Below are 26,373 nucleotides of genomic sequence, written 5' to 3'. Positions count from 1 at the left end.
AATCAATATGCCATATTGAGGTAGTACAGTTCCCAAAGGTCTATCACTTCAGTTTTAACATGAGCTGGTCTGAAAGTGCCTCCATGGGAAAAGAAACTTCCCATACAAACACACAAATCATTCCTTACTGTGAAAACTTTACATAACCAGGGAGCAAAATATTCCAATTGAAACCCAAAGTGACACAAACCCCTAGGAGACTGTACTTGTTACTGCATGTATCCTTTGGCGAAGTTTGTAAGTATGAACACCAAATAAATAATACAACACTGTAACCATAATTCATTAAGCCAGAACAGTAACCGTCATGGGATGGCCTTCCCTACCCACAACCCACCATTCCAAAACCATGAAAGGCTATTCTACATTAGAGATCTTGAACAATTATGCATAAGCATTTCCTGCCTGGAGAAGGGCCTTGGCTCAGTGATAGAGTACAGTGGTGCCTTGCAAGACGAAATGAATTCGTTCTGCGAGTTTTTTTGTCTTGCGAATTTTTTGTCTTGCGAAGCAATGCACCCTGGGTATTAACGGTTTTAAGAAAAAGGAAACAAACTTGCAAGCCCATAGGGAAATTCGTCTTGCGAAGCAACTCAAAAAACGAAAAACTATTTCGTCTTGCGAGTTTTTCGTCTTGCGAGGTACCACTGTACATGCTTTACATGCAAAAGGTCCCAGGTTCAATCCCCAGGTAGAGCTGGGAGAAATTCCTGCCTAAAGCCATGGTGAGCCCCTGACAGTCAGTGCAGACACTACTGAGCTAGATGGACCAATGATCTGACTTGGTATAAGGCAGCATCCTATCTTTCTATGACTGATAAAATGGTGGTTGGTGATTAAAAGATGCATGATTTACTTTATGTAATATAAAGAAAGTGCCCTGAAATAGAGATGAGTAACTAATATTAAACACTTGTGAGATCGGAAACCGAAAGAGGTATTTCATAATGATTTCTACTAGTTAGTCCAAGTCATATTAAAAAGGTGCAGCATTCATTACTTGCAAAAAGCAAACTATTCCTATTTATCAAATGAATGCCAGTTTAAAGGGCATTTCTTGTAGATTCTAATTTTAAAAGTGTAACAATGCTGGCTGAATAATTCTGCATTAGCCTATAATGAGTGCAAATCTTGTTAAAGCACAAAAGTAACAGGTCCAAAAGTATTTGTATCTCTCTTAAACACGCATGCATGTGCAAAACCATCATTCAATAGCTGTAACTTCTAAATGAAGTATAAGTGAGGTACAGAAACCTAAACATTGCAACATGTTGGGGCGCCAAGCATTTATGCTCAATGGTTGCATATTCTACCTATTGCAATATATATTTCCAATGCTGGGTTTATGTCTCTGATCAGTTGTAGGATAATTTGATTCGGAATTACTGTGGTATGAAGTGTTCATCTGTATTCCACTTGGTGGCAAAGGTGTCTCTTTGTTTAACACGCCAGTGTCTGCAAAATACAGCTTGGGTCTCTGGTGGTATTTCATCCTGTATGTATCAGTCATACAGTTGTCAACTGAAAAGTAAGTAGTAAGAGATACAATATCATTGGCATTTGCATCCAGGGAGCTAGCACCTTGTCCTGTGAGGCAAGCTCCCTTATGTATAGGATTATTGGATACAGCCTGCAGATCGTTTACTGATAAACTTGATGGAAAATTCATCTTGGAAGACTCATTTCCGTGAAATGATTTAAGTCTTTCTTCATGTGTAAAAGGACTTGCTTCAGGTACAGTCTTTGAAGTTACTCTTGCAACATGCCTTTCAACACTGGAAGGATTTGTGCCCGGTACTTCTGTTGGTTTTAAATCCACAGCAGATTCATATTCTAATCCATGCAAACCAGTGAGAGCATATTTCTTTGGTGGTAAAGGAGGAGGAAGATTTTGGTAAATCGCTTCTTGTGTGTCATCATCAGTCCTACTACTATACAAATGAAGTTTACGTTCAGCAGATGCCGCAGATTCAGTATAGGAAGGTTTGGATATATTCTGTTGTAAGAAAAATGCAAGCGCTGGCCTAGGTCTAACTGTCCTTGTATGGGAAGAGAAAGACTCACTGTTCTGAACCTTTTCAGACATGGTTAAGTTCTCGCCGTTGTAAGAAGCTGAATTATCAGCACTGTGTACTGCTATGTTTGTTTCATCAAGTATCTCTTCAGTGGGCCACTGTGCAGAGCTTTGCTCACTAAGTGCATTGTTCTTCATTTCCCTCTCAGAGTGGTCTTTTAAAGCGGTCTGTAGTGTTAACGAAGGAAAAAGCTTCTTATTGCCATCAGGTATGTCAGTCCTAGAAAACAAAGCATTAAAGAATGAAAACCACTGAACACTTAAAACTGCAACCCAATTGTAGTTGAAGTCAACAAAAGAAGTTTCATGTTATTTCAATTATTCTGGTTGAGCTGCATATTTTGAAGGTTAGGCTAAGCCAGTTTCAACACTACCCAGCATTCAGAATGGACTGCTGATTAAGAGGCAGGACTATATAGATATCAGTATGGTTGATTATTCATGGCTGAGTCATTAAGGCAGAGTGTGTATTTAAGAAACCCTATCCCAATTCAGCCCTCTTTCTTATCAAACATATGAAAAATTGTCACAACACACTACATCTCAGGAGAATACTGTAGAGAAAGGGAAAATCTTGCCCTACACTACTGATGGTGAGTGGCCTGATCCTCCCCAACAGGGAAGCTGTGGAGAGCACAGTATTTTGCATTATATGGTCTTCACACCACCACATCATGACCACAGACATTTTGCTAATTTTCAAATAATTCAACATCCAGTTGTTTTTCAGGATCTCGGGAAAAAAGGTAAACTATTTTTATTGCACTGTTTTCTATGCATCTGAAGTGACCAACACCAATCACATGAAGATAACAGAATTCAAGTTAAAACACAGAAATAAAAAGGATTAACAAAACACCTTCTTCAAATGCTCATCAGAACAATACTGATTTTACCTGGCATCACAAAGAAAGGTTGCCACATGCAATTTCTCAGGAAGGCAGTTCCAAACCCTGGGAATCACAAAGCTTTATCTGGGTTGCCACCTACTACATCTTATAGCAGACACACAGAGCAAAGCTTAAACTAATTATCATGGCATATTAGTAGATTGGCATAAGAAAAGGAGAGAGATCTTAAAGGCAGTTCCACATAGTACCCCTTACACTAATTTAACTTACACATTTACAAAAGAACAATGGTGCAAGATTGTCTTTAAGATTTTCAAACAGGGATGGGTATTCCAGTTGTTGTTGGACTGGAATTATTATCATCTCTGACTTTTGGTCATGACATCTGAAGGAGCGACAGGGCCCCTTAAAACAATCTTGCATTGTTCTTTATGCTCTGAAATCTCAAAAATGTAATTTCAAGGCAATGCTCAGGGATTAGTCTAAGCCTTCAACAACTGGCCAAAATAACTAACAAACCTGAAAACCCAGTGGTTGTTATACAATGGCTGTGTTGGCACCACAGTGCTAAGCCATCCTGTGTACACAGTCCAAGTACTCCCACTTCACCTCCTTTCAGATGTGTGGGTAAACAAACCATGACAACTAGGTTAGTGGGATGTCCAAATCCCGGACTGTGGTTTGTTTTGCCTTAACAAACCATGACTGCAAGGTCAACAAGCCATGGTTTAGGCTGACATAGTGATTGTGAGGGGTGAAGTGAAGTCAGAGTGCTTGGACTGTGTATACAAGCATGTAGCTCATGCACAGTATGACTTACCAAAGCACATTTTATGATTTGGTGTTACATGAGAACACTGCCAATTTGTAGAAATGAGGATCTTGGATATCAGCAAAAATTCTTTTAAAAATATGAAAGTTCTAAATGAAAATGTAAAACATTTTTTTTACAAAATAATAAACTTGTTTTTTCTACAATAGCTGCTTTAGACTACATAATTGCATTGTTAAAGGTTACCTTTGCATATGCAGATGAGATGTTGAAGGTAGGTTATGAGATCTATAATTCATATGAGTATTAACCTGGTCTTTCTTCAAGGCTGCAAAACAGTGTTGTTGTTTACCTTAAGCACATTATGATGTATTTTTTTTAAATATGCACAGGAAATATCAGCAATACCAGTAACGAGAAAAAATCTTGTGAACTTAACATTTGCTTTCTAAGATAAAAAAATCCCACTCTTGAAATCCCATGGTAAACGTAAATAAAGCATGAGGCATGCCTAGGATTCTTTTTAAGTACAAGGAGAATCAGCCAAATGTAATACCTTAATGCCACCCTTCTCCCGTAATGCCTGAAAAGGACGGCAGTCTAATATTTCAGCTGGAGATATTAAAGCAGGAGCTTGCAGTTGACATCAATGCATAAAAATTCTATCATCCGTAACTGGACATCTGCCCTTGGATATTGGTGCACTGTATACTTTCAGGCAGCACGCCAACACAACATGATTTGAATATGTTTTATAGAAGTACATAATTTTCTTGATCATTTGCTTTTTTTTTGCTTTTTAACCATTGTTTTTATTTTGAGCATTAGCTACCCTCAGGACAAGGTTTGGTTTGAAGGTGTGGGATACAAATACTTTTATAAATAAATCTGCAATGCACTTAGGAATTTACAAGATATAAAACTTATCAATCGAATATAGAAGCCATACCGACAACCTTATTTTAAGATTTGATGTATTCACAAGTAAGTTATCAGAGATAACTGTTACCAGTTTTTTTTTTGTCAGTCAAGCATAATGCTGTACTGGTACCAAAGATAGATACATCTGAACAAATTATTAAGGTGCCAAATACAATTAAGTCATCCTGAAGCATCATGTTTTGAAAACATTTTCTGCATAGATTTCCATGTGAATATATTTAAGCTTCCAATAATGTACTACTGACAAATTAGCTACAAACATAAATGGTTAAGTTGTCCATGCAAAATCTTTTGAGGTTTCAGAGTTACTTTACTAGATTGCTCTTTGTTACCATGCAGTTGCATGTACTGTACGTAAGATGGCAGCAAATGCTTACAAGAGAGGACTCCTATATAATATCACTATGGCAAGTGTTCAATCAAAGCTGCTCACTGACACCCAGAGGCTTGTGCCTTCAGAATTCCAGCTAATTTAAAAATAGATGTGTTATTTTTCTCTTCTGCTGACATGAAGATCCATGCATGGTTAAAACCAGAGACAGTCCAGTAGGAATTTTGGCTCTAGGTTCTAGTCAAACTAAATATGGCAGATGTTAGGCTTGCATAGCAGAGGTTTCACCATTATCAATGAAGCACAAATAGTTTAACAGTAATAGAAGGAATTCTGACTTTTATAATTATAGAACTTATTTGGAGAACTGTTATATATCAGGAACACTTTTAAAGCTTTCTTGGACTGTGTCAAATAAGCTGCCTCTCCATCAAAGTAGTGAGCTCTCTTTTCAGAAAACAGTTCAGAATACAAATGACTAAGGTGGACAGTGATATAACAAATTAGGGAGCAACAAAGCGCAATGTGATGAGATAGAAACTTAATTTTTTAGTGTTAGATAAATTTGTTTTATAAACTTAGAAACCCTTAAGAGTTGAATACACTTATACTGAGAACAACTGAGTTCTTACCATCTGAAGAGTTTTTGTTCTGCTGGGAGGTAGACTGCAAGATACACCCAGAATATCTGATTAACTGGTCACTGTGAAAAAAGATTAAGTAAAAACCATAAGATTCAGATTCTGGCAAGATTTCATTAAACCTTCACAGAAATAGTTACTGATATTTACAACATCAAAAGTTGAAAATTCAAAATGGAACTTCACTGTACAAGACAACTTATTTGGAAATATATTTTAATCCAAATTTCTCCCTCTCTCCAATCTTGCAAGAGATTATATTTTGTCACACAATTTGTCCACCTTTCAACAGCATACGAACAGCCAATGCAGAGGCACCATTATAATGTGCCTGACCAAGCAGAAGTTATATTGGAAAAGGCAAGGAGAGAACTTTACAAGGTCACAGACTTCTTATTCTGCATACATACCCTTCTGCCATATTCTGCCTCAGCTTTAATGGAAAAATAAACCTATTTTTGCTTGTGCATCTTTCAAGCATTTGCCAGCACAAGTAGCTCAATCAATGTCAAATATGAATTACTACAAATACAATGCAGTAAGGACAGATGAGTTCTCATTCTCACAAATGTAGATAATAATATCTGTGCTGAGTAGCAGCTTAATGAAACTGTACTCAAACACTCAATTCCCTTTCCATCCTTCAAATCTCCAAGGCAGACCCAAGGTTTGACTAGCAGTCCAAAGCTTTGAGTTGCTTCAGAGAAGCTCTGTTTTGTCTCAGACAATGTCCAAATCACTCCAAAGCAGTCTGCTTTGGTTATGGATTCAGGCTTCATCCAAATTGGATCCACACTCCTAATTACACATACTTTCACAAGACAACTTTCATGTTTATTACCTGCAGGAAACAGATTCCTTAACTGTGGTATTATCTACTGGGCTGGTTCCTTCAATGACAGGTGAATCCAGATTAGCAGATGCATTGCTTATATGATCACTGCTTTCATAACCAGATTCAGTCCTTTGTATCTGCCAACTATCACTATGAGTTTTCCTCTCTGTAAATCCTACACTTTTTTCTGCATTTCCTTTCCCTTCTGAGTCCAATGAACTCCGGCTCCCTTTCTGTTTTGCTTCATCTTCATAGATAGTCATCAAACCTTTTTGACTTCGAGTTTCTTTTGGCCAGTTTGAACTCTGCTCCTTTTCATGTTTAGGTTTATTGCTTGCATTTAATTTGGGCTTTGAACTGTGTTCTTTTTTCTCAGATTCACTGAAAATGCTATCAACATTTAGTGTCTCTCGCATTGGCTTCCAACCTCTGCTTCGACTTTTGCTGCTACTGATGCTTCCCTTGTCTTTGGAGTCTTGGCTACTGTCTGTATCATAACCAGTGGTGCCGTCAGTCTTTACACGGCTCATCTTCTCTCCATCAGAAAAGCCATCTGTTTTGTTTGAGCCCAATACTTGTGCAGTGGGTCTGATTTGGTTATGTACTTTTTCATGTCTGTAAGGTCCTTTTCCCTGACTGCCATACACACGTTCATTAGAATGCTGCTTAAATCCATTCCCAGAAGGTGGCGATCCTGGCTTAAAATTGGTGCGGACCTCTCCAGATAGATCTATGGGGGGAAACACCACAACATCACATTTTAAATATTCTATCATATTAAAGCAACCTCTTTTAAGCTTTAAGGGCAATTTATTATTCTTGTTAATACAATCAAATTTCAGAGCAAACAATAAATAGCACTTTTAAGACAGGGGATTGTTTAACCATAGTAGGTGAAAGTTAGTCATTGGAAGTGCTCTCCTCGAAGTAGGTTCTATTACCTCTCTGTTTTCCAGATTCTCTCTTTGATCCTCTCTCAGTGTCTTTTCGTAGGGAGGATGAGAAGCTTTTCATCTCGGCTACCTTCTGAGCGCACTCTCTGGAAAGATCCTTTGCCTTTTCCCTATGTTCATTATGCCCTAATTTAGCTGGAAAAATAGATAAGAATATGCATTAAAGGTTCACAGTCATAAAAAACAACCAAAATGCCAAATAGTTCACCCCCTGCCATGAGACAAAACCATCTATCTTGGAGCCACCAGACCAATATGGAAGATTTCAGCATGCTACCAGCAGACCAGACAAGCACTAGAAGTATAAATAGCTGTAGACGCTGCATATATGTAAGCCAAAACATTCTATGGGGAGGCCCTAATGGTCAGAACTTTCAAAACAGCCAAAATGATATATCTTAAATAATGTAATGTTACATTACTGTTCAGTTCAAATGTGTTACCCACTAAAACTATTACACATTCAACTCAACAATACCAGTGCATAATAAGCACTGTAAGTTAACATTACTATAATGTTTAAGATATCGGGACGCGGGTGGCGCTGTGGGTAAAACCTCAGCGCCTAGGACTTGCCGATCGCATGGTTGGTGGTTTGAATCCCCGCGGCAGGGTGCGCTCCCGTCGTTCGGTCCCAGCGCCTGCCAACCTAGCAGTTCGAAAGCACCTCCGGGTGCAAGTAGATAAATAGGGACCGCTTACCAGCGGGAAGGTAAACGGCGTTCCGTGTGCTGCGCTGGCTCGCCAGATGCAGCTTGTCACGCTGGCCACATGACCCTGAAGTGTTTGCGGACAGCGTTGGCTCCCGGCCTATAGTGTGAGATGAGCGCACAACCCTAGAGTCTGGCAAGACTGGCCCGTATGGGCAGGGGTACCTTTACCTTGAATGTTTAAGATATATACCTGATCCTCTGACACCACCAGACTGAACATGGTTTCGACTAAAATTTGAGTCATCTGGCTGATATTTTTTAGTGCTCTTCTGAGTAACTGATTCTGCAAACCCATTCTCTTTTGGACGATCCGACTTAGAAAAAGTAGACTTTTCAAATCCTAGGGAAAGGAATGTTAAGCAATGTTAATATATTTGAGGCTAAAAAACCCCACAATCATCTCTAGCACTAGAATTAAGGCCTAAGCTCTGTATGTGTCATCAAGCATGCATTTAAGTGAGCATATGTAAACCTGACTGCCTTTTCTCACTGGAGTACCACACAGGTTTTCTGCTGAAAATCACATTCTACCTGATGCTATTTGCTCCTGACAATGCTGTTTACGGTAAGCAACACTTTCAGTCAGAAATTGTTCCCATGAGGGAACAATTTTTAACAACACCCACCCCTCAGGCAGCATGGTTCCCTGGTCTGATTTGGAGGTATATTCTGGATCACACCATGCACCTGCTATCTCTTCAAATGAAAAACAGTCAGATTAAATGGCAGTTTGTTGAAATATGTCATTAATGTCACTGGTAGTTAAGCCCTTACTTTTCTTACCAGACTTGTTTCAAGTCCATGTAGTACAGTGGAAAAAAATGCCAGCGTAAATGTGGTAACATTCAAACAGTTCTATAGCTAGATGCTGAATGCAGAAAACCAAAAAACCCTACAATACTAATTGAACTCCCCACATTGAAAAACTAAAACACCTAATATTCAAACTATATTTCCAAAGGGCCTCCTTCCTATGCTACCTTGCTCCAACAGAAACACTGCAACTGTTCTAAGCCCATTCCTCCTTAATATGGGAGGTAGGGTTAGGGTTATATTGCCTCAGCTGAAACATTAATAGTACCCAGACCCTTCAATCTCCCACTGCCCCCACACCCACTGCCCCCAGCTTCCCTGACACATTAAGAACTTATCTAACTACTTTCACCACAGGGATACTAATTTCCATGATGTTTCCCACTCTGAGATTGTATCATGAGAACCATCAACTAGTCAGTTTCACTGCACAGCAACTGACATTAAACGTAGATCATGAGGAATGGGAAACTCAGCCTATACAATGGCTAGTTCATTCTACCCAAGGCTAGAGTAGAGGACTGGCTGCTTCCTTCTTTCCAGCTACTAACTCAGGACACACCAATAGATCATGTATATGTAGACTGTGTACACAGTTAAGCACTTAGTAAATTATTTTTTAATAATATGAAGAAAGAGCCAAGTGTATTACCAAGTTCTTCTCCATTTCCTGCACAGGCTTTATAATGAGACCAGTGTATTGTCTGCCTTGGTGCATCTTCTGTTGATACAGGTGTACCATCTGGATTTGCATAAAACAGCAGCAATGGCTGATAGTGACACCGAATGCATTTGGACACCACATCTTTCCATTTTGTTCCAACCTAAAAAGTTATGTTTTTCATGAGATATATAAGTAATTCAATTTAGTTAAGTAATAGTTATAATTCAATGATGATAAAATAGATATAATCTATATTCAATTGACACTTAACTTCTCAGAGAGATTATTCTGACTTCTTAAAAGAGCTACTTTCATGTCAGTGTTTGATCTCTTTTCTAACAGTGAAAACTTAGTGGAGTAACAAATTTCCTTTCATTTAAGTGCCACTTTGTTAGAACTACATGTAAGTATTGCATTTTACTTTTGAACACATCTAGGCAGTTATGTAGAAAGATCACCAAATCAGAACAGCTAAACTTACCTCTTTCACATTAGCATCATCAAACAGCACCCATTTGCAACTCTTGGTATGAAAGGCAAAGGCACAATAATGTTTGCTTGCGTAGCAAATCATCCCCACGAGATAAAGCTCACTATTTTTGGCATTTTCATCTGTAACTCTATAGAACAGCTGCAAAAATGATACATCAGTCAAAAAGTATGGCAGAGCTAAAAAGCATGAAAACTATGTAACAAAGCTGAAAAATGGGATATAGCTCATTACTTCAGTTAGCAGTATAGAAACAAACTGTAGACAAAATCATTGATGTGAAGAATTGGTCGTTCTATGATAATTAGTCACCTTTCCCAGCATTGTAATTTACTACACATAACTGTGTATGTAGTTGCTATTGATGACATGTTCCTAATTGCAGCATGACTGGACCATAACAGGGCAAACTCCTTCAGGCAATCTCAAAAATGATTCAGTCAATTTTTTTGCTCTGAATCAGGATTTCCCATCTCCTTAAATTGCTCTAAAATTTGTTTGTGTCCTACAATCTTTAGTCAGAGAACTGAAAAAGATTAAGAATTGTTGGGTTTTTTATTGAATTGTTACTGTTTTTAAAAAGTTATTTATACTAGTTTAGCTAGACTATAACCCACTGCGCTAAAGTTTTGTTTTGTTGAGGTATAAATATCTTAAATTTTAAAAACTTGTTTACTTGCACACATCTATAAATAAGCATGACTCATCTTGTAAGGTGGCATCTTTGTCAACAGAAATGACTTTGTCCACACAATACAATATTGTCAATACAACACAAAATTTACAAATAGATGTAGCATTACATGTAATGAAAAGTATTAGGGACTTAACAAAGATATGCTGTCCATTTAATTGGGAGTGCCTTATTAATCAAAATATTTTAAGTCTATTGTCAATTAACCAGCCAGTGCCCTGATTGTGGAATCCACCTGGCACTTCCTTTCGGTGCCAGGTGAGCACATTATTTTCCAGGGCTTTTAAGTAAGCTTGTTCCCTGATGAAATTAAACATTATTATTTGCTTTATCTTTTGTTAGTTGGTGACCAAGGAGATCAGGTACCACTGTTAAACACACTATCTGTGAAATACACCCACCCACCCCCCAGACAGGCTTACCAAGAGTCAACTATGATGTTATTTTGACACTAGGCAAACATCTTGTGCTACATTCAGCTAACTTTATTTTACAGGATTTCATACATTTATTGTACTGCATGCCACCTGGAGACCTTACTAACCACCACCAATGAATTTTTCAAAATAAATGTTTTAAAAAATTGTAATAGAAAAGTGGCATGGAAACTCTAAAATAGTTTTATTTGTATCTGTTTTATGTTATCTTGCTTTATAAAGTCACACTTTAAAGCAACTTAAATTCTGTAGCCATATTGCAGCATTTTATGGTAACTGAAAAGAGGACATTTCAAATGTTAAGGTATTTTTTAAAATAGACTTTTCCTCTTTTCAGCTTGCAATCCTATGCACATTTACCTAAGATAAAGTCTCCCTGAACTCAGTGGGGCTTCTGAGTAGATATGCATAGGATGGCACTATGAGACAGGAATGAATGAGCACCTCTTTGGTACACAAAGCTCTCAAAAGAACACAGAAGTTCTTAAATGGTGAGGATGACCCAAAGGAATTATATTAAATGCTGTTGCTCAAATACCCCTGGAAGATAAAGTTGTGTTGCCAAATTCCGGATGACATCTTCTGTTAGGTCAGAATGTTCTGAATCCCAGACTAAGCCAATTGTGACAATTTCAGGACAATTCATGAGAACACGTCGGATTTTTATTTTTTGGCCACAGTTACTCTAGAAAAAGGAGAAAAGATAAAAACTAATTAGTTTAAATCCTCATGGTTTATCTATTTCACATTGAATTCAGAATAAATGTTACAATATATGTCTCACAATTACTTAACGGCATGTTACTTTAGCAACTTATTATTTAAATCTAAAATAAAAACCAAACTAATCATAATTATGCCCTATTCAGCTGAGTTTCTTACTACTACTTTCTACAATAGATTTCAGAAGACAGAGAGATAGATTACTGTTATTTAGACCTCAGATCACTGCTATTTTACTACCACATAATTTACATCTGAAAGGTCTAAATCACAACAGTTATTTTCAGGTCAAATTATCTGAAATGACCATTCCTATACTTCTAAGTTTGAGTGTAGGCAGAGTAATAAATTTTATGAATATAAATTAATTTAGCCGTGTGCACAACTGTATGCACTCTAAACAATAAGCACACTGTCCTGCCCCATATATAGAACCCAGTAAGGTACATCAATTTTTAAAAATAGATGCCCAAAGCGACTTGCTTCATTTGAGAGCCAGAGGAAAATAAGCAGTGGTCCTCATTCCCACATCCAAGAGGCAGTTTCCTATCTTCCTGAAGACCTTTTCCATGCTCTACTTGCCTCCTACACTCAAGCCTTCTTCAGGTATTCATAGACACATGGCAGTAACCCCATGAAAGAGAAGAGCATTGCAGTATGTGCTCATAGTGACCAATCTCAAAAACTGCCTGTGGATTAAGAGCATGTGTGCAGCAGGGTGGCCTACTGAATGCATGTGGGGTGTCCCTGTGAGCTGGAACTCCAAGCAGGCTATCTGTGTGTTTGGTACAGTGAGCTGCTGCAGACATGCCCCCAACCCAAAGAGAACCTTTGGGAAGAATCTGCACAAGTGGAGGGCAAATGTGTGTGTTCCTATTCTCCTCCTTCATGGGATTATCAGCACATGTTTTTTTATCAACTAAAGAAGGCTTCAGAATGTGGTAATCCAAGACAGTTTTACAATATTAGTCTAAATTAAATATAAATCAATGAGAAAGAAACAGACCAAATTCCCTTTTCAATTATGGAATGTTCAGCTTCATCACATTTATGAAGTTAGCCCAAACAGAAACATTTTTTGTTTACTCACAGGACAGCTCCTGAAGTCATCAGTAGTATTTGCAGTCTGAAGCAGTTCTGCAAACATTTCAGGCTTGAGCCGCTCATGTCTTTCCAACATCCTATCAACTTCGTTGCTGCAGAGAAGAAGTAAATTTTAAACTTAGCATATAGTGCCATAGTAGCAAACAGCTATTTTCCGCTATTTGGCGCATGTACTATACAACAAATATGGGTGTTTTAGAACTCTAAAATCTTAATCTATGCAGAGAATGAAGAATCAGACAGAGGTACTATGTATGAAAAGGAATAAGGGAATTATATAACCATTACTATTTTGCACCCTAATTTCTTTTGAAGGATTTCAAAAATCAATAATATTTGAGCAATGCATTCCAGAGTAATACCAGAGTAAGGCAACTCAAATACACTGCAGGTTATGGACACATTAATAAATAGTTTAAATCCGTATGTTATGCATTCAGTATTGGTATACATCACTATAAACCAGCCATTTTATTTCTGGAAGGGGCCATTTATGACATATAGTCTAAATACTCGTAAATGTGATGAAGTGTATGGATAAAAGTCTTATAATAATGCCATAATCATATGTTTTGTAACATTCCCCTGGTTAAAAGTATTTTGATAGCTTCTTGCCTGCATTCTACCTAGAAGCAGAACGACAGCCTAAACTGACTGGAAGTTACTCTACCTGGTAGGGCAAGACCCAGGACTGAAACTGAACATTTGGTCCCAAGAGAGGGGCTTCCTTTGTTGCCTGCTCAAACCGTCCAGGGCACTCACCTCCCGACTCTGCTTAACTCAGCAAGGTGTGAGACTGGGGTGAGAGAAAGGAAAATAAACTGTCCCTAGTGTTAATTCAAAAGAAAGGGGGGGCGGGGACCTAGCAGAAGTTAAGTAAACTCCTGTTCTCTCTTCAGAGGCCAGAAACAGTTGTGTCTTTAAGTAGCTCCTGCCATGGAACATAAGTCAATCTTGCTTCCTGTCATCCCAGTGGGATTCAATTCCTATCAGTCCAAATTGATGCCCTGCTCTTGAGGGTGAAAGACAAGAGCCGATTCAATTGCCTGGTTCCTACAGAACACAGAGCCATAGTTTAGGGCTACATGAACTTCCCTGCAGAAGTCTTCTGCTCAAGCATGCCACTTCCCCTCTTCTCCTCTAGCAAGCGCCAGAAGGAGGAGATCAAAAGCATATGCTACCTGATTTAAACTTATAACCTGTTGTTATGTCCAAACTAGGTTAAGAACTATGTTTTATTAGAACGAACCAGAATCAGATAGATGGTGTGAAATGTTACTGCAGAGGAAGGGTAGATGTAAAATATGTTGAATGTGCATATTTTCAAACATGACCCAATTCCACTGCTTCCTCAAATGTCATTGAATCCTTAACTCTTGCAGAATAGTCATCTCTCTCGTTTCTCTGTTTTATTGTGTTACAATGTATTTAGGATATTTCAAATAAATAAATAAACCAGTGATTTAACTTTTGGTACAACACAGGAAAAAGGACCATATAGCCTGTAACCGTAGCAGTGTCCTAGGAAGGCTAGCTACATACGTGTTTGATCCTCATGTAACAGGTGTTATGGAAATCTGTACAAAAAATGTGTATCCCTTGGAGTTAGTGAATTTTTAAAGCATTATTCAGTTTATCAACAAGGTATTGAACACACCCACTTCCATTCTATTCTCCACTATTCCTTGGAATTCCCAGTTCTCATACTATGAGAATCTGGAAATAAAAAGAACAAAATGAAAGAGGTCTGGGGAAGAATAAAGGAGAAAACAAGGTCTCTTACCATAGAGCTGTTGTTGAAATGTAACGCACAAATTCTGTGAAAGGCAAAGGATCTGAAGACGCCCCACAACTGCGACATACACACTACAAATAAAAGAAGTTTTAATTTTTGTAACTTTGGAAACTTTAAGAGCACTAAATTCAACAACAAACACAAACCTTACCTGTTCATATAATGTCATAGCAAACTTCTGATGGGAAATGCAGGATTTAGAAGTACACATATCTGTTTCACTGCTTGGCACTATGTGATAGTGAATTCTCTCAAGGATGTTTTCCTAAACAAAGGAATGCATTGATTCATTTAATAGATTTATATCCTGCTTTCCCAGCATTCAGACTCCCTATAATGCTATGCCAGACTCCCGTGCTGAAGGTCCAGTACCCTCCCAGATACCCTCATGCCACATGATGGTGAAGCAAAGCACAAGGCACACTGTTTCTTCACTTGCTATGAATTACAGTTCACTTAACTCCAGGTAATGAACAGTAAACAATGTCTCCAACAAGAATTGTATTAAATATATACCATCTGTATTCTTCTCAAGTCTGCCTTTTTTAAAAAAGGCTATAGAACTAGTGCCCAAAATATTTAGATTCCTTTCAATTTATTCTCATCCTAAACCCCAGTGATACCAGACACCTACAGGTTAAGATGCTTCAATGAGAGCTGTGAATATGGCTCTCTTGTATCCAAACTAACCATATCACTGCCACAAAGTATCAAAGACAAATTTTAAAGAAAAGCATAATATCATGCTCTTACAAAACATTCTGCTGCATCATCCATGAAACCAAGTTGAAATCGCTGTTCATCTTTAAAGCTTTCAGCCAAGGCATGCCTCATATTATTTGATGGGAGTGCTTTTTCTCGACTGTGCTGGAACTGTGCAAATATAGTCTGAAAGTCAACAGTACCATTAATTAATACTTCTGAATAGCCAGTTTTTAAATAGGCTAGCATACTCCAATGGTTTCTTCATCTAGGAGAAAATCCAGTGAAGTCTGATGTATTGAACACAGTGCAATACCAAATACTACTTCTTCTAGTAGAGGAAAAAACCTATTACCTGTCCCCTCTATTGGGCCATGTTTCCCATTTTCTGCACAACTATACCTTGAAGAAAATAAATGGGATTTGCAATGAGACATTGCCCTAGGGCGGTAGCAATCCTTGCACTGGTGAAGGGAATGTAAGCGCCCTCTGAATCAGAAACTATCAATTTAATCTAACAACCTGCTTCCCTCTATGTCTAATCAGTAGTCTCCAGAAAACCCAAAAGCAGTGCATGAGGACATTAACCAAATTCCACAGTTGCTCCCCCGCAGCAGGTATACTGAGCATGGAAGTTCCATGCAACAATGACAAGTTTCAGTATATCCTCAAAGAAGTGTTCATGCTCGGATTTCTAGCACTCCCTGCTCTCCCTCTCAAGGATATGCTAATAGGGATTTAAAGAGACTCCCCTGTCCCCTCTTTCCCAATTTTCTAATCCATATTCCATTGCTGTAATTACAACAGCATACAAAATACTTAAGTGGCAGCAATTATAGTTGTTAACAAATGCTCCTTTACAAAAACAAGTTTTGAATCATGTTTCCCTTGAATAAGAATTTCAAAATCTCTTTATGAACTGGATACTGTGATTCTAAACTTACCTTTAAAGCACAGAATATGCAGGCATCACCCTGACAAACATGTCCTGATAGACCTCTTAAACTTCGCCGAAATATGTCAAGTTGCCATAAAACCTAAGATGAGGAGGCAGAAAATAAAAGCTTCAATTTCTTCAATAACGTATTTGTCCACATATATAGTTGAAGGCCTACAATAAACTGATCTTTCATTACAGTACTGATACACCATGACAACATGGAGTACTAGACCCCGGATCCTGCAATCATCATCTGAGTCCCTCCTTTATCTGCTTCCTCTGTGGGAGGTCCAGAGGACTGCAACACAAGAATGGGCCTTTTCTGCAGTGACTCCCCTCTTGTGGAATGCTCTCCCCAGGGAGTTTCACCTGGCACACATATCTTTAGGCATAAGGCAAAACATTGCTCTTCTCCCAGGTCTTCGGCAAATTAAACAATCTATGGCCTTTTAAACTGTGGGGAGAGTGGTATTGTTTTTGTTTGTTATTATGGTATGTATTTTTGTAAACCAGCCTGTGATCTTTGTATGATGGACGGTAAAATGAATGATGGTTCAGAGCAGGGATAGGGAGAACCTGTAGTCCTCCAGATGTTGCTGGACTACAATTCCCATCATTCATGACCACTGATCATGCTGCCAAGGGATGCTGGGAGTTGTAGGCTCATCATCTCTGGTTTAGAAATAGGATCCTTTTAGTTGAAACATTTTAGTTGAAAAAAATTTAAGTTATGCATATGCAAATTCAAACTACTACTTGTTAGAAGGGAGAATAATTGGAAGATCAAAAACTAAGAAGTATTAGAATTATCACTGAAATACTGTAGCTACTTTCCCCCATGATAGCTGAAAGGGTATCACACACAGAGCTGTTTTCAGTGGCTGAGATGACCAGCTATGGTTCAATTTAAACAGTGGTTTGTCTCTAATACAGCAATTCTAACTGCTGAAAACATCAAATCAAGCTTTGTCTGCACATGTAATTCTCTCCATGAACAAATCCCAAATCCGTCTATCCTATCTTACTCTTTTTGAACAAATACTAGAAAGAAGGGATACAATGTCAAAGTGCAAAGACATTTAAAGTAGGACTACGAAGAAAACCTAATGCCAGCATGGCCCTATTTAAATGCATATATAGCAGTGCATATTCACTCCAAACACATCAGTTACAAGTTATCCTTTAACTTCATTTAATGTGCATTCTAAAATGCTCTCAATTTACTTCTGATGGTAATTTATGTTCACATATTCTTGAATCTTTTGTAACTGTGTGTGTGGCATTAATAGGCTAGTAAAAGAAACCTATTAAAGGCTTTTCAAAGGAATTATTTTCTTCTTACTTAAGCAAAGCTTGATAACACCCATGCTGAAATGCTGATCAATTAAAGGGAAAGTTTTCCAATTATGAGTGATGTATTCAAGTCTGCAGTCCTACTTTGATTAAGTGGTACCTCTTGGCCAAGGAAGATAACCACTACTTCATCAACCTCTGAAAACACAGTGTCAAATTTGTTTAAATACATGTGGGTAAGCTCCCGTTGCTCTGTCCCCAGCTTCTGCCAACCAAGCAGTTCGAAACCACACCAGTGCAAGTACACAAATAGGTACCGCTGTGGTGGGAAGGTAAACAGCATTTCCATGTCTCCTACCAAAAATGATTAAATGACAAACATTGATAATATGTGCATACTAAAGCAAAATGTAATTTAGCACAACTAAGATAAAATTCAGTTGCAGCTTAACATGTATTTTCTATGGAATACAAATGACCACAATATTATGAAGTCCTACAAATTCAGCGTAAGTAGAATAAGAGCCTGTTCATACAAACAAGCAGCAATTATCAGACATGCTAGCTACCATACAAGGGAAAATGGCAGCCCTTTCTGGAAAATACACAAGCTCAATAATGGGAAGCCACTGTGGTCATTTGCTAGCCTTGTGGGTGGTTTTTTTTTAAAAGTTTCAAATTACATGAAAGTTATTTGTTGGCCTGAATTGCTTAGCAAATACATTGGGAGACTCAAGGTTAGGAACAATTAGATTAGCATATATATGCTTCATAGAAACATTGGTTTCAAGAGTCTATAAATTATATACAGCAGACTTCAATTTGCTGCTGGCTGTTGTGTTCTTGTGGACTCACCTCCTCACCACAGTCACTATTGCCAATTCACTTGCATCCCCTCCTTCTGGAACCAAACTGTACAAAAGGCAAGGCAAGGAAAATGGAGGCTGTTGCTCCTTCTCATTCTTGCCACCATGTACAATCTTGGAAGATACATAGTGAATGGGGGGTGCATTTTAAAGATATTAATAGCCAGCTTTCAATATAACTTATGAAGCTTGTAGGCTTCATCTGATTGGACACTACGTGAAATACAATGCTGGACTAAATAGGTCTTTGAGCTGTGTTTTATTGCATTAAATATGAGGAGTTCCTTACCTGTACAGCACTATTAAGAAAGCAACTGTTTTGTCCTGGTTCATTTAGCAAGCCCTTGGTAGGCGCCAAAGACATCACACTTCCAGGTTGATATACTTTTCCAAGGTTTCCTCCAGGTTTCCTCAAGAACTTTACCCATGCCATTATTTAGGAAACAGTGTTTATAAAATAAGACTGAAGGATTCCAAGCAAAGCAAACCTAGTCCTGACAATTGCCTTTAAGTTACGGCATTGTGTTCAGAAGTCCAAGTCTTCAGATTGCATTAAGTCAATATCGCATCTGCTCTTTTTATTTTAAAAAATAAAGATAAAATAAAATGTGAAAAACTTTGTTCTGATGAGTAGATCATGTAATATTATGATGATAAGCCATACAAATACTTATGGACAATCTTTATAGCATTTCACCTTTTCTTCTTCTTTAATATTAGTGCAAATGACTCTTTGGAAGATAATTTTTAAATACTATGGCAGCTTTATATTGAAAAAAAAACAGGAATTATTAGCTAGTTTTAGCTATAATCAGTCTTTTTGCAGGTTGGTTCTTTCTCTTCGTTTTAAGAAATAAATCACATTTCTTCCTGTGGTTTGCAAAAGTAATTCCACTGTGTATCTGTCTTCTTTCAAAATCTGTAAGGAGAAAGGGAGAGGGAATCTGAAATTAGCAAAAGAGTTGAAGTACACAGCTGACAGCAGCAAAGACAGAACATAGATGGATACACAGGGCTTCTCTCTATTCCAGCTATTTAGTTGGGATGAAGAGATGGGTTGTAAGAGCTGAAGAGAGAGATGGTAAGTGGATTTAATAACTTCAGTTTCCAAGACCATTTCACCATTTGGAATGAGTGATCCCAGGAATCTGTCAGAAGAACATACAGATGATGCAACATGCATTTCACCTAAACATTTGCCAATGGAACCTTGGTATAAAGCATCTACCAAGTATAATACATCTACCAGCTGATTAAAAAACTTCCTAAAATCATCACCTCACATTTAACTACTTTCAACTACTACAAAAAGAGAGTGTTAGCTAATCAAGGCATTTCTTAAGCTGACCATGTTGAACTCAATCATAGAAAAGTAGAATTGGAAGGGTCATCTAGTCCAACCCCCTGCAGTGTAGGAATCATTCGCCCAACATGGGTCTCAATGTGGGGAATGTAGTTATGATAATGGAACAGAAAGCTTTCTTTCTATGGACCTTTGAATTAACTTATCTTAAGATCCAGCTGTTAGCTTTCCTTTCCAATTCTAGGTTTCTATATACTGATAGCATAACATATAAAGTCCTTGGAGCACAAATACCTGTTGGCAGCCAACTCAATGTGCTTTTGGATGAAACTCATTACCTAGACCCATTTCATTCTGTGCCTAGGTTTGGTTTTACACTGAAACAGCTTTAGTTGCCCTACTGATCACTGCCAGGAGTTGGAATGCAACCCTGCTCGTCTCCTCCTTGCTCCCACAGTGACTTTTAATAAAATAAAATTCAATAACACAGGCTTTGTGGATTGGGGGTAGAAGGCATAGATATAGGGTGGCTCCAACCTATCTACAGGGTTAGCTTCAGAAGATGGCATGGGGGGCTGCTCAACCCCCATGCCAGTTGTGCTGTGGGATCCCACAATGTTCTGTTCTATCAATCTTTTTAACATCTATATCAGAAATGGAGAATCTGTGGCCCTCAAAATATTGCTGGATTACAACTCCCATAATCTCTGACCACTTGCCATGCTGGCTGGGATTGATGGGAGCTGGAGTCCAATATCTGGAGGACCACAGGTTCCCATCTCTGATCTATATGAAGCCACTGACTGGGTGGTGGCATTAGGAGAATTTGGGTGAGGCACCATCAATAAGCTAATAATATTCAGCTCTACTTCTCTTGCCATTGAATCAGGTGAGACTGACCAATGTTTGGACTTGGTATTGGGCTGGATGAGGATCAAGAAACTGAGGCTAAATCCCTGTAAGTCTGAGGTCACTTGCACCAGTGTTCTTGTGTTCAGACTCTGGGAGTGCAGACTGTTCTAGATGAAGCTGTACTCAACAAAGCAGATGTATTGCGTAGCAATGTCCCTTGATCAAGCTCTGTCATTTGAGACCCAGGTGGCCTTTTCCCAGCTTTAGCTGGTTCAGCAGCTATGACTGCTCTTGGATGGGGATGGTCTGCCCATTATCATCCATGCTCTTGAAATATCCCGACTGGATTACTACTAATATTATTCTGACAGTTACTCAGTGCTGCTCAGTTAGCTGTCTTTTTAGAGCTACAATACAATCAAAAGGATACACAGGTAATAAGTAAATCCAGAAGACAAAATAAAAACATTAGATAGTTGACTTCTGAGAAAATATATTTGTAGTACTGAATGAGTGTAACTACAGATAAAGGCTGTACAAAAAGAGAATAACGTACTTTGAACCAAGCCAACATTTTATGTATTTTTCCACCAGTTCTACAGAACTCTTTGTACTCATGCAATGGTATCATTTAAACTGCACTTCTTGTAGCAACTTGTTATTTCAGTTCCAGAGGTACTAGCACTAAATTTTAACAGCTAAGGTATGCTTAAAACAAGAGTCTATATACATTTCCACATAAACTGGAATACATCAACATACCCAAAATGTCAGATGAATGAAACATCCGAAGCAACTTGGTAGAAGCCCAGCATTACAATATATTTTCAAACACTAAATCCACCTTATGTGAATAACACATTAGGTTTATCTCCCTATCCAACCTCTCACACATTTTCTGAACCACTCCACATTTTTTGTGCTTCTAGACCCAGATTCAAACAACAGACTGACATTTTTTCTTTTTGTGTGAGGTTACTGAAATAATATGTTTATGGAATTAACCAAAATTAGAGAAAACAAACATGAAAATATTCATTTCATCATTTGATGCTAGGCACCGTGGGTGGTCTAAAAACAAAACACTGTCTGTTCTCAGAGAACCAATAATTATTACAAAAATGCTGACAAATGTATGCAGGCCAGTCTCAAAAGAACTTTTTTTTGGTCTGACTTAAAATACTGTTAGGAGTGGTAGCAAATACGAGATACCTTTAACAACACAAAGCTGTAAGGAATATTAACCCATGTGCAACATTCAGCAGAAGTCCAGAATAATTTGTCCTATGAACAGAAACTGCAAGTGGCTTTTTAACACCCAGAATCCCCATGTAAAAAGGGTATCAGAGCTGTGAAAGTTGGCAACTCCAATGATCAAGGGGCTGAGATACTTTCCCTAACAACCAAAAGGCTGGGGCTTTTTAGTTCAGAAGAGGGAACATCGTGATAGAAGTTAAGAATGTTGTAGAGAAAGCAGAGAAATGCTTCTCCTTTTCTCATACTATTGACACTCAGGCAAATTAAATATGGTAGATTCACAATAGTCAAAAGGAAGTAATACTTCACACATGATGCATAAACTTATGGAATTTCCTGCCACAAAATATAAATGATAGTCACTTGCTTAAACACATTAATGGAAGGTTTGTTTATCAACAGTTTGTTTATCAACCATAAATATCCATGATCAGTGGCCACACACCTTGGCTGTGAGAGAACTGTTGTTATCATGCCCTTTTTGTGCAATTTCAGGAAACTCCAGGGTGACCACTTTGGAAAATAGGATGCCAGACTAGACAGGCCTTTGGTCTGATCCAGTACAGGTCTTATGTACTTAGCTAACAGTGGCAGGCCATTTGTAATACCTGCTGATTTAAATAGAGTTCCTAACATCATCCCCACTGTACCAGCCATTACCACCACTATTCTTCCATGATAAAGCAGCCACAACATGCAGCATTGTCTGACTCACTTCTCCCAGTAAGAACAGTAAAAAACACAGCAACTTCCATTTAATGAAGTTAAAATATGACCATATTGAATAAATATATTTATTGACATAGTGCACTTTTTAGTTTGAAGGAGAGCTATCTCTTCCCTAAAACCCTTTAGATTTCATAGGACCTAGGATTAGACAGGGCCCTTCCTGTTGAACCTCCAGCATCTACTGAATATGTTCTTATTCCAGCAGGTATTTTAAGTAATTTCTGATTTTATAGTTTAACTGATTTAATATTTATTGTATTCAATCTGATCCGCACCGCTCAGAGACAATTGTGATTTTAAATAAATACATACTCAGAAATTGCTTCTGACCCCCAAGAATTTACCTTTAGTGGAACTCTACTCTTGTTTGAACCTTTGGGGGGGGGGGGCTATGATTTTAGTTCTTCCTCCTTCTGTATAAACAGTCCCTTATGCAAATGGAACGAGCTCCCCCCCACCACCACAGAAAATATACTTTTTTGAGTGGTGCACATTGTTTAAATATTCAGTTTTGCACAACTGTGCTAAACTAGTGCTAGTACATCCCTCTTGCAACTAATGATCTAGAGTTATTTTGTTTTATAGCTGAAGGTCCTATGTTATACCTAAAAGGCAAAAGAATTAAAATATTTTTACCCATTTTAAAATTTCAACCTTCTGCTCTCCAGAAAGCCAGTTGAAATAAAAACAAGTTCTACACTGCTTCCTCAATATGCTCATATTTCCATTCTGAGAAGTTTCCTCAGGAAGAGTATTTCATAGTTTCATATTGCAAAATGGTATACTATAACATTATAAGCCCATTCCCCTAGCACAGGCATAAGCAAACTCGGCCCTCTATATGTTTTGGGACCACAACTCCCATCATCCCTAGCTAACAGGACCAGTGGACAGGGATGATGGGAGTTGTAGTCCCAAAACATCTGGAGGGCCGAGTTTGCCTATGCATGCTCCAGCAAACTAAATCTTAGAAGACTTATAAAGAACTTCTATGTCACGAGACTTGTGAATTTAACATCAAGATTCCAGTAATAATCTTTTCATACAATGCGCAGGGGTGGAACCACGTCCTGAATACACAAAGTCAGTTTTCAGGAAGGTGGAAATATTTACAAAAATAAATAAACGGGAAAGTTTTGAAAACATCAAATAACTATGGCTTGAGAGTTTCCACTTCTTACTCTGCAAGGTATTTGACAGATTACTGAAACAATGCCTAAATCTGATGTTTTGAATCTGGTTTGAAACGCTTCCAAGATTTATAGCCGTTTAACATTACTGGCAAATACTGCAATCTGATCTGCTTTATTCAGTTCAAAGTATGAATTATATTCACTTAAGACAATTGCTACAACATTTTTTTCTATTTGATTTTTCAATGGGTTTCTTCAGAAACGCTGGCTCCCTCGGCCTGAAAAGACGAGTACCGCACCCCACAGTCGAATCTGACTGGATTTAACCGTCCAGGGGTCCTTTACCTTTATTACCTTTACTGCATTAAAAGAATAAACACATTGGATATTGAAGCTTGGAGGAGCAAATACTACTGTGCTCAATTGGACCTGTTTTCAGAAAGGTACTTCTGTTCAGTCAAGGGTGAAGGGCTCCAATTTCTGTTAATTCTCCCCACCCCCACTGTAGCCACCTGTGCTGCACTACTTGCTTCCATGAAGCGTGGCTTTGGGCAATAAATATATCCCACCCAACAAACAAGCTAATACTGTACATGTATTTATCCATTCAATGCATACTGCAAGTATTTATTCATCCAAATACTGTGTTATTACCAAAGTTCCCTGGGTGGCTCTTTCACAAAAAGCATGAATATGGTATCTGAAAAACTTCACAGAAAACAAAGTATCAGTTCTACTGCTCAGTGAAGAAAACTGTAAATACCTAATAGTTATGTCATCCTTGCATTTCATAAGCAGTACAGCAAGCCACACATAAACTGCCTATAAACTTCAAAAGCAGTTTCCTTACTTAATGCCAATCACTGAGCATGTGTGTAACATCCAGGTTAAAAATTAACACTTATGTTAACACTTTTGAAGCTAGCCACATTAACAAAATGAAGTTTCATTGATTTAGCATGTTCATGAACATAAATACTCAGAATCAGGGTATCCCAAGTATTTTATGCAAACCACAAATTTTTTTTTAAAGAATATAGTATGTCATTTGCAGGTCTTTTTCATGCAAGAAGATCAACCAACTCAAATTAGAGAAGATACGGATTAAAACAGGGCCAAAAATCTGCTGGAAACTGACTAACACATACCCAAGAATGGGAAATCAGATACTGTACTGGATACTATGCAGATCCTATTCACACAGGTTTCAATGATCTGGAAAGGTTAAATTTAGCAAAACCTTGTCTGATGCAATGGCAGTCAAAACAATGGCCCAGTGCGTGGGCCAGTCTCTCAACCCCGGACCATTCCTCGCCCTAAACACGCTTTCCAGTCACAAGCATGCTGATTTCTTGCTTCTTCATTCGATGTAATAATATCTGCTGAAATTAACCATGGAGGGGGCTTTTGGGAGGAGAGGAGAGGGGAAAAAATCAGAAACCGTACCACACGCTGTGGGTGAGCGGCAGCATGTAAACACTTAAGGAAGGCTCCGGATTAAAGAGCAAGGTATGGGCGGAGAGTTGTCATAAGCCCAGCCATTTCAACAGCCAATAAACAGATACGGCTGAAGCAGAAAGCGTGAAGTAGTAAACAAGGAGGAAGAGTGTTTTATTATTATTATTTAAAGGGTTAAAAAAACGGCTCGAAGGGCTCGACAACCAAAAGGAAAAATATACATAGGGGAGGAGAGGAACAGGTTCTTCTTGTTGTTTTAAAGGCGATGGTGGACGAGAAAGAAAGGCTTTCCACCAAGGAGACCCTACCCTTAACTCCCCCGCCCACCCCGCGAAGGGCCCTGGAGGGATGCGTGAGAATGCGAGGGGTGGCAGCAGCAGAGGCGTGTCGTGTTTGGGGGGGGGGGCATAAGAAGCCGACCAGCTCGACCACCAGACATGCTGGGCCAAATCCGAGGGGGCAGCAACGAGCTGGCCCGTGAGGGGGCAAACTCAGCTCACACCCGCCGCCGCCGCCGCCGCCTCAGGCACCTGCCGCCGGAGGAAAAACTTTCCGTGCCAGGAAGTTCCAGGCTGAAGGGAGGAGGGTGAGGGTGTGTATGGACGTGGAAGAGAGAGAAGCTGGCCAAGGGCCTCGCTCCCTACCCACCCCCCACCCCCAGTTCTCAACCGACCGGCTTTTCGAAAGGCCAGCCGTTGGCCACCTCGCTTCCCTTCCCCTCCTCCTACCCCGTCGTGCCTCTTCGGCCGGCGCTCCTCGCTCGCTCGCTCTCCCCGCGTCTCAGGCGCCGCTTCCCCCTCATGGGAGCCCCCCCCCCCCACATCCCACTCCACCTCAGCAGCACCGCCGCGTCCCCTGAGGGACCTCACCTCCTCCGGTGCGACGCCGCCGCCACGCCAGTCGCTTCTCCCCATCCCGAGCGCGGGCTCCTCCGTCCGGCAGGCAAGCAGACTATGCCGCAGGCAGGGCTCCTTCCCCCGCCCACCACCACCAGCACCAGGCGGTGGC

General features: G+C 39.0%; 1 protein-coding gene across 1 annotated transcript; it reads right to left on the bottom strand.

Moving 5' to 3' along the window:
- Positions 1-658: 658 nt before the first annotated feature.
- USP53 (ubiquitin specific peptidase 53) lies at positions 659-26,373 on the bottom strand. The gene is made up of 16 exons (XM_082236904.1): positions 26,235-26,373; positions 18,923-19,552; positions 16,479-16,571; positions 15,586-15,720; positions 14,984-15,097; positions 14,821-14,903; positions 13,024-13,129; positions 11,749-11,895; positions 10,071-10,220; positions 9,578-9,749; positions 8,303-8,452; positions 7,388-7,534; positions 6,453-7,176; positions 5,603-5,673; positions 3,944-4,025; positions 659-2,294 (listed from the first exon to the last, which is right to left on the bottom strand). The coding sequence occupies exons 2-16, from the start codon at positions 19,064-19,066 to the stop codon at positions 1,310-1,312; spliced, it is 3,303 nt and encodes a 1,100-aa protein (XP_082093030.1). The 5' UTR covers positions 19,067-19,552; positions 26,235-26,373; the 3' UTR covers positions 659-1,309.

The sequence above is a fragment of the Podarcis vaucheri genome, assembly GCF_965113315.1.
Source record: "Podarcis vaucheri genome assembly, chromosome: 9".
Taxonomy (NCBI): Eukaryota; Metazoa; Chordata; class Lepidosauria; order Squamata; family Lacertidae; genus Podarcis; species Podarcis vaucheri.
This window is presented reverse-complemented; position numbering and strand designations above follow the sequence as displayed.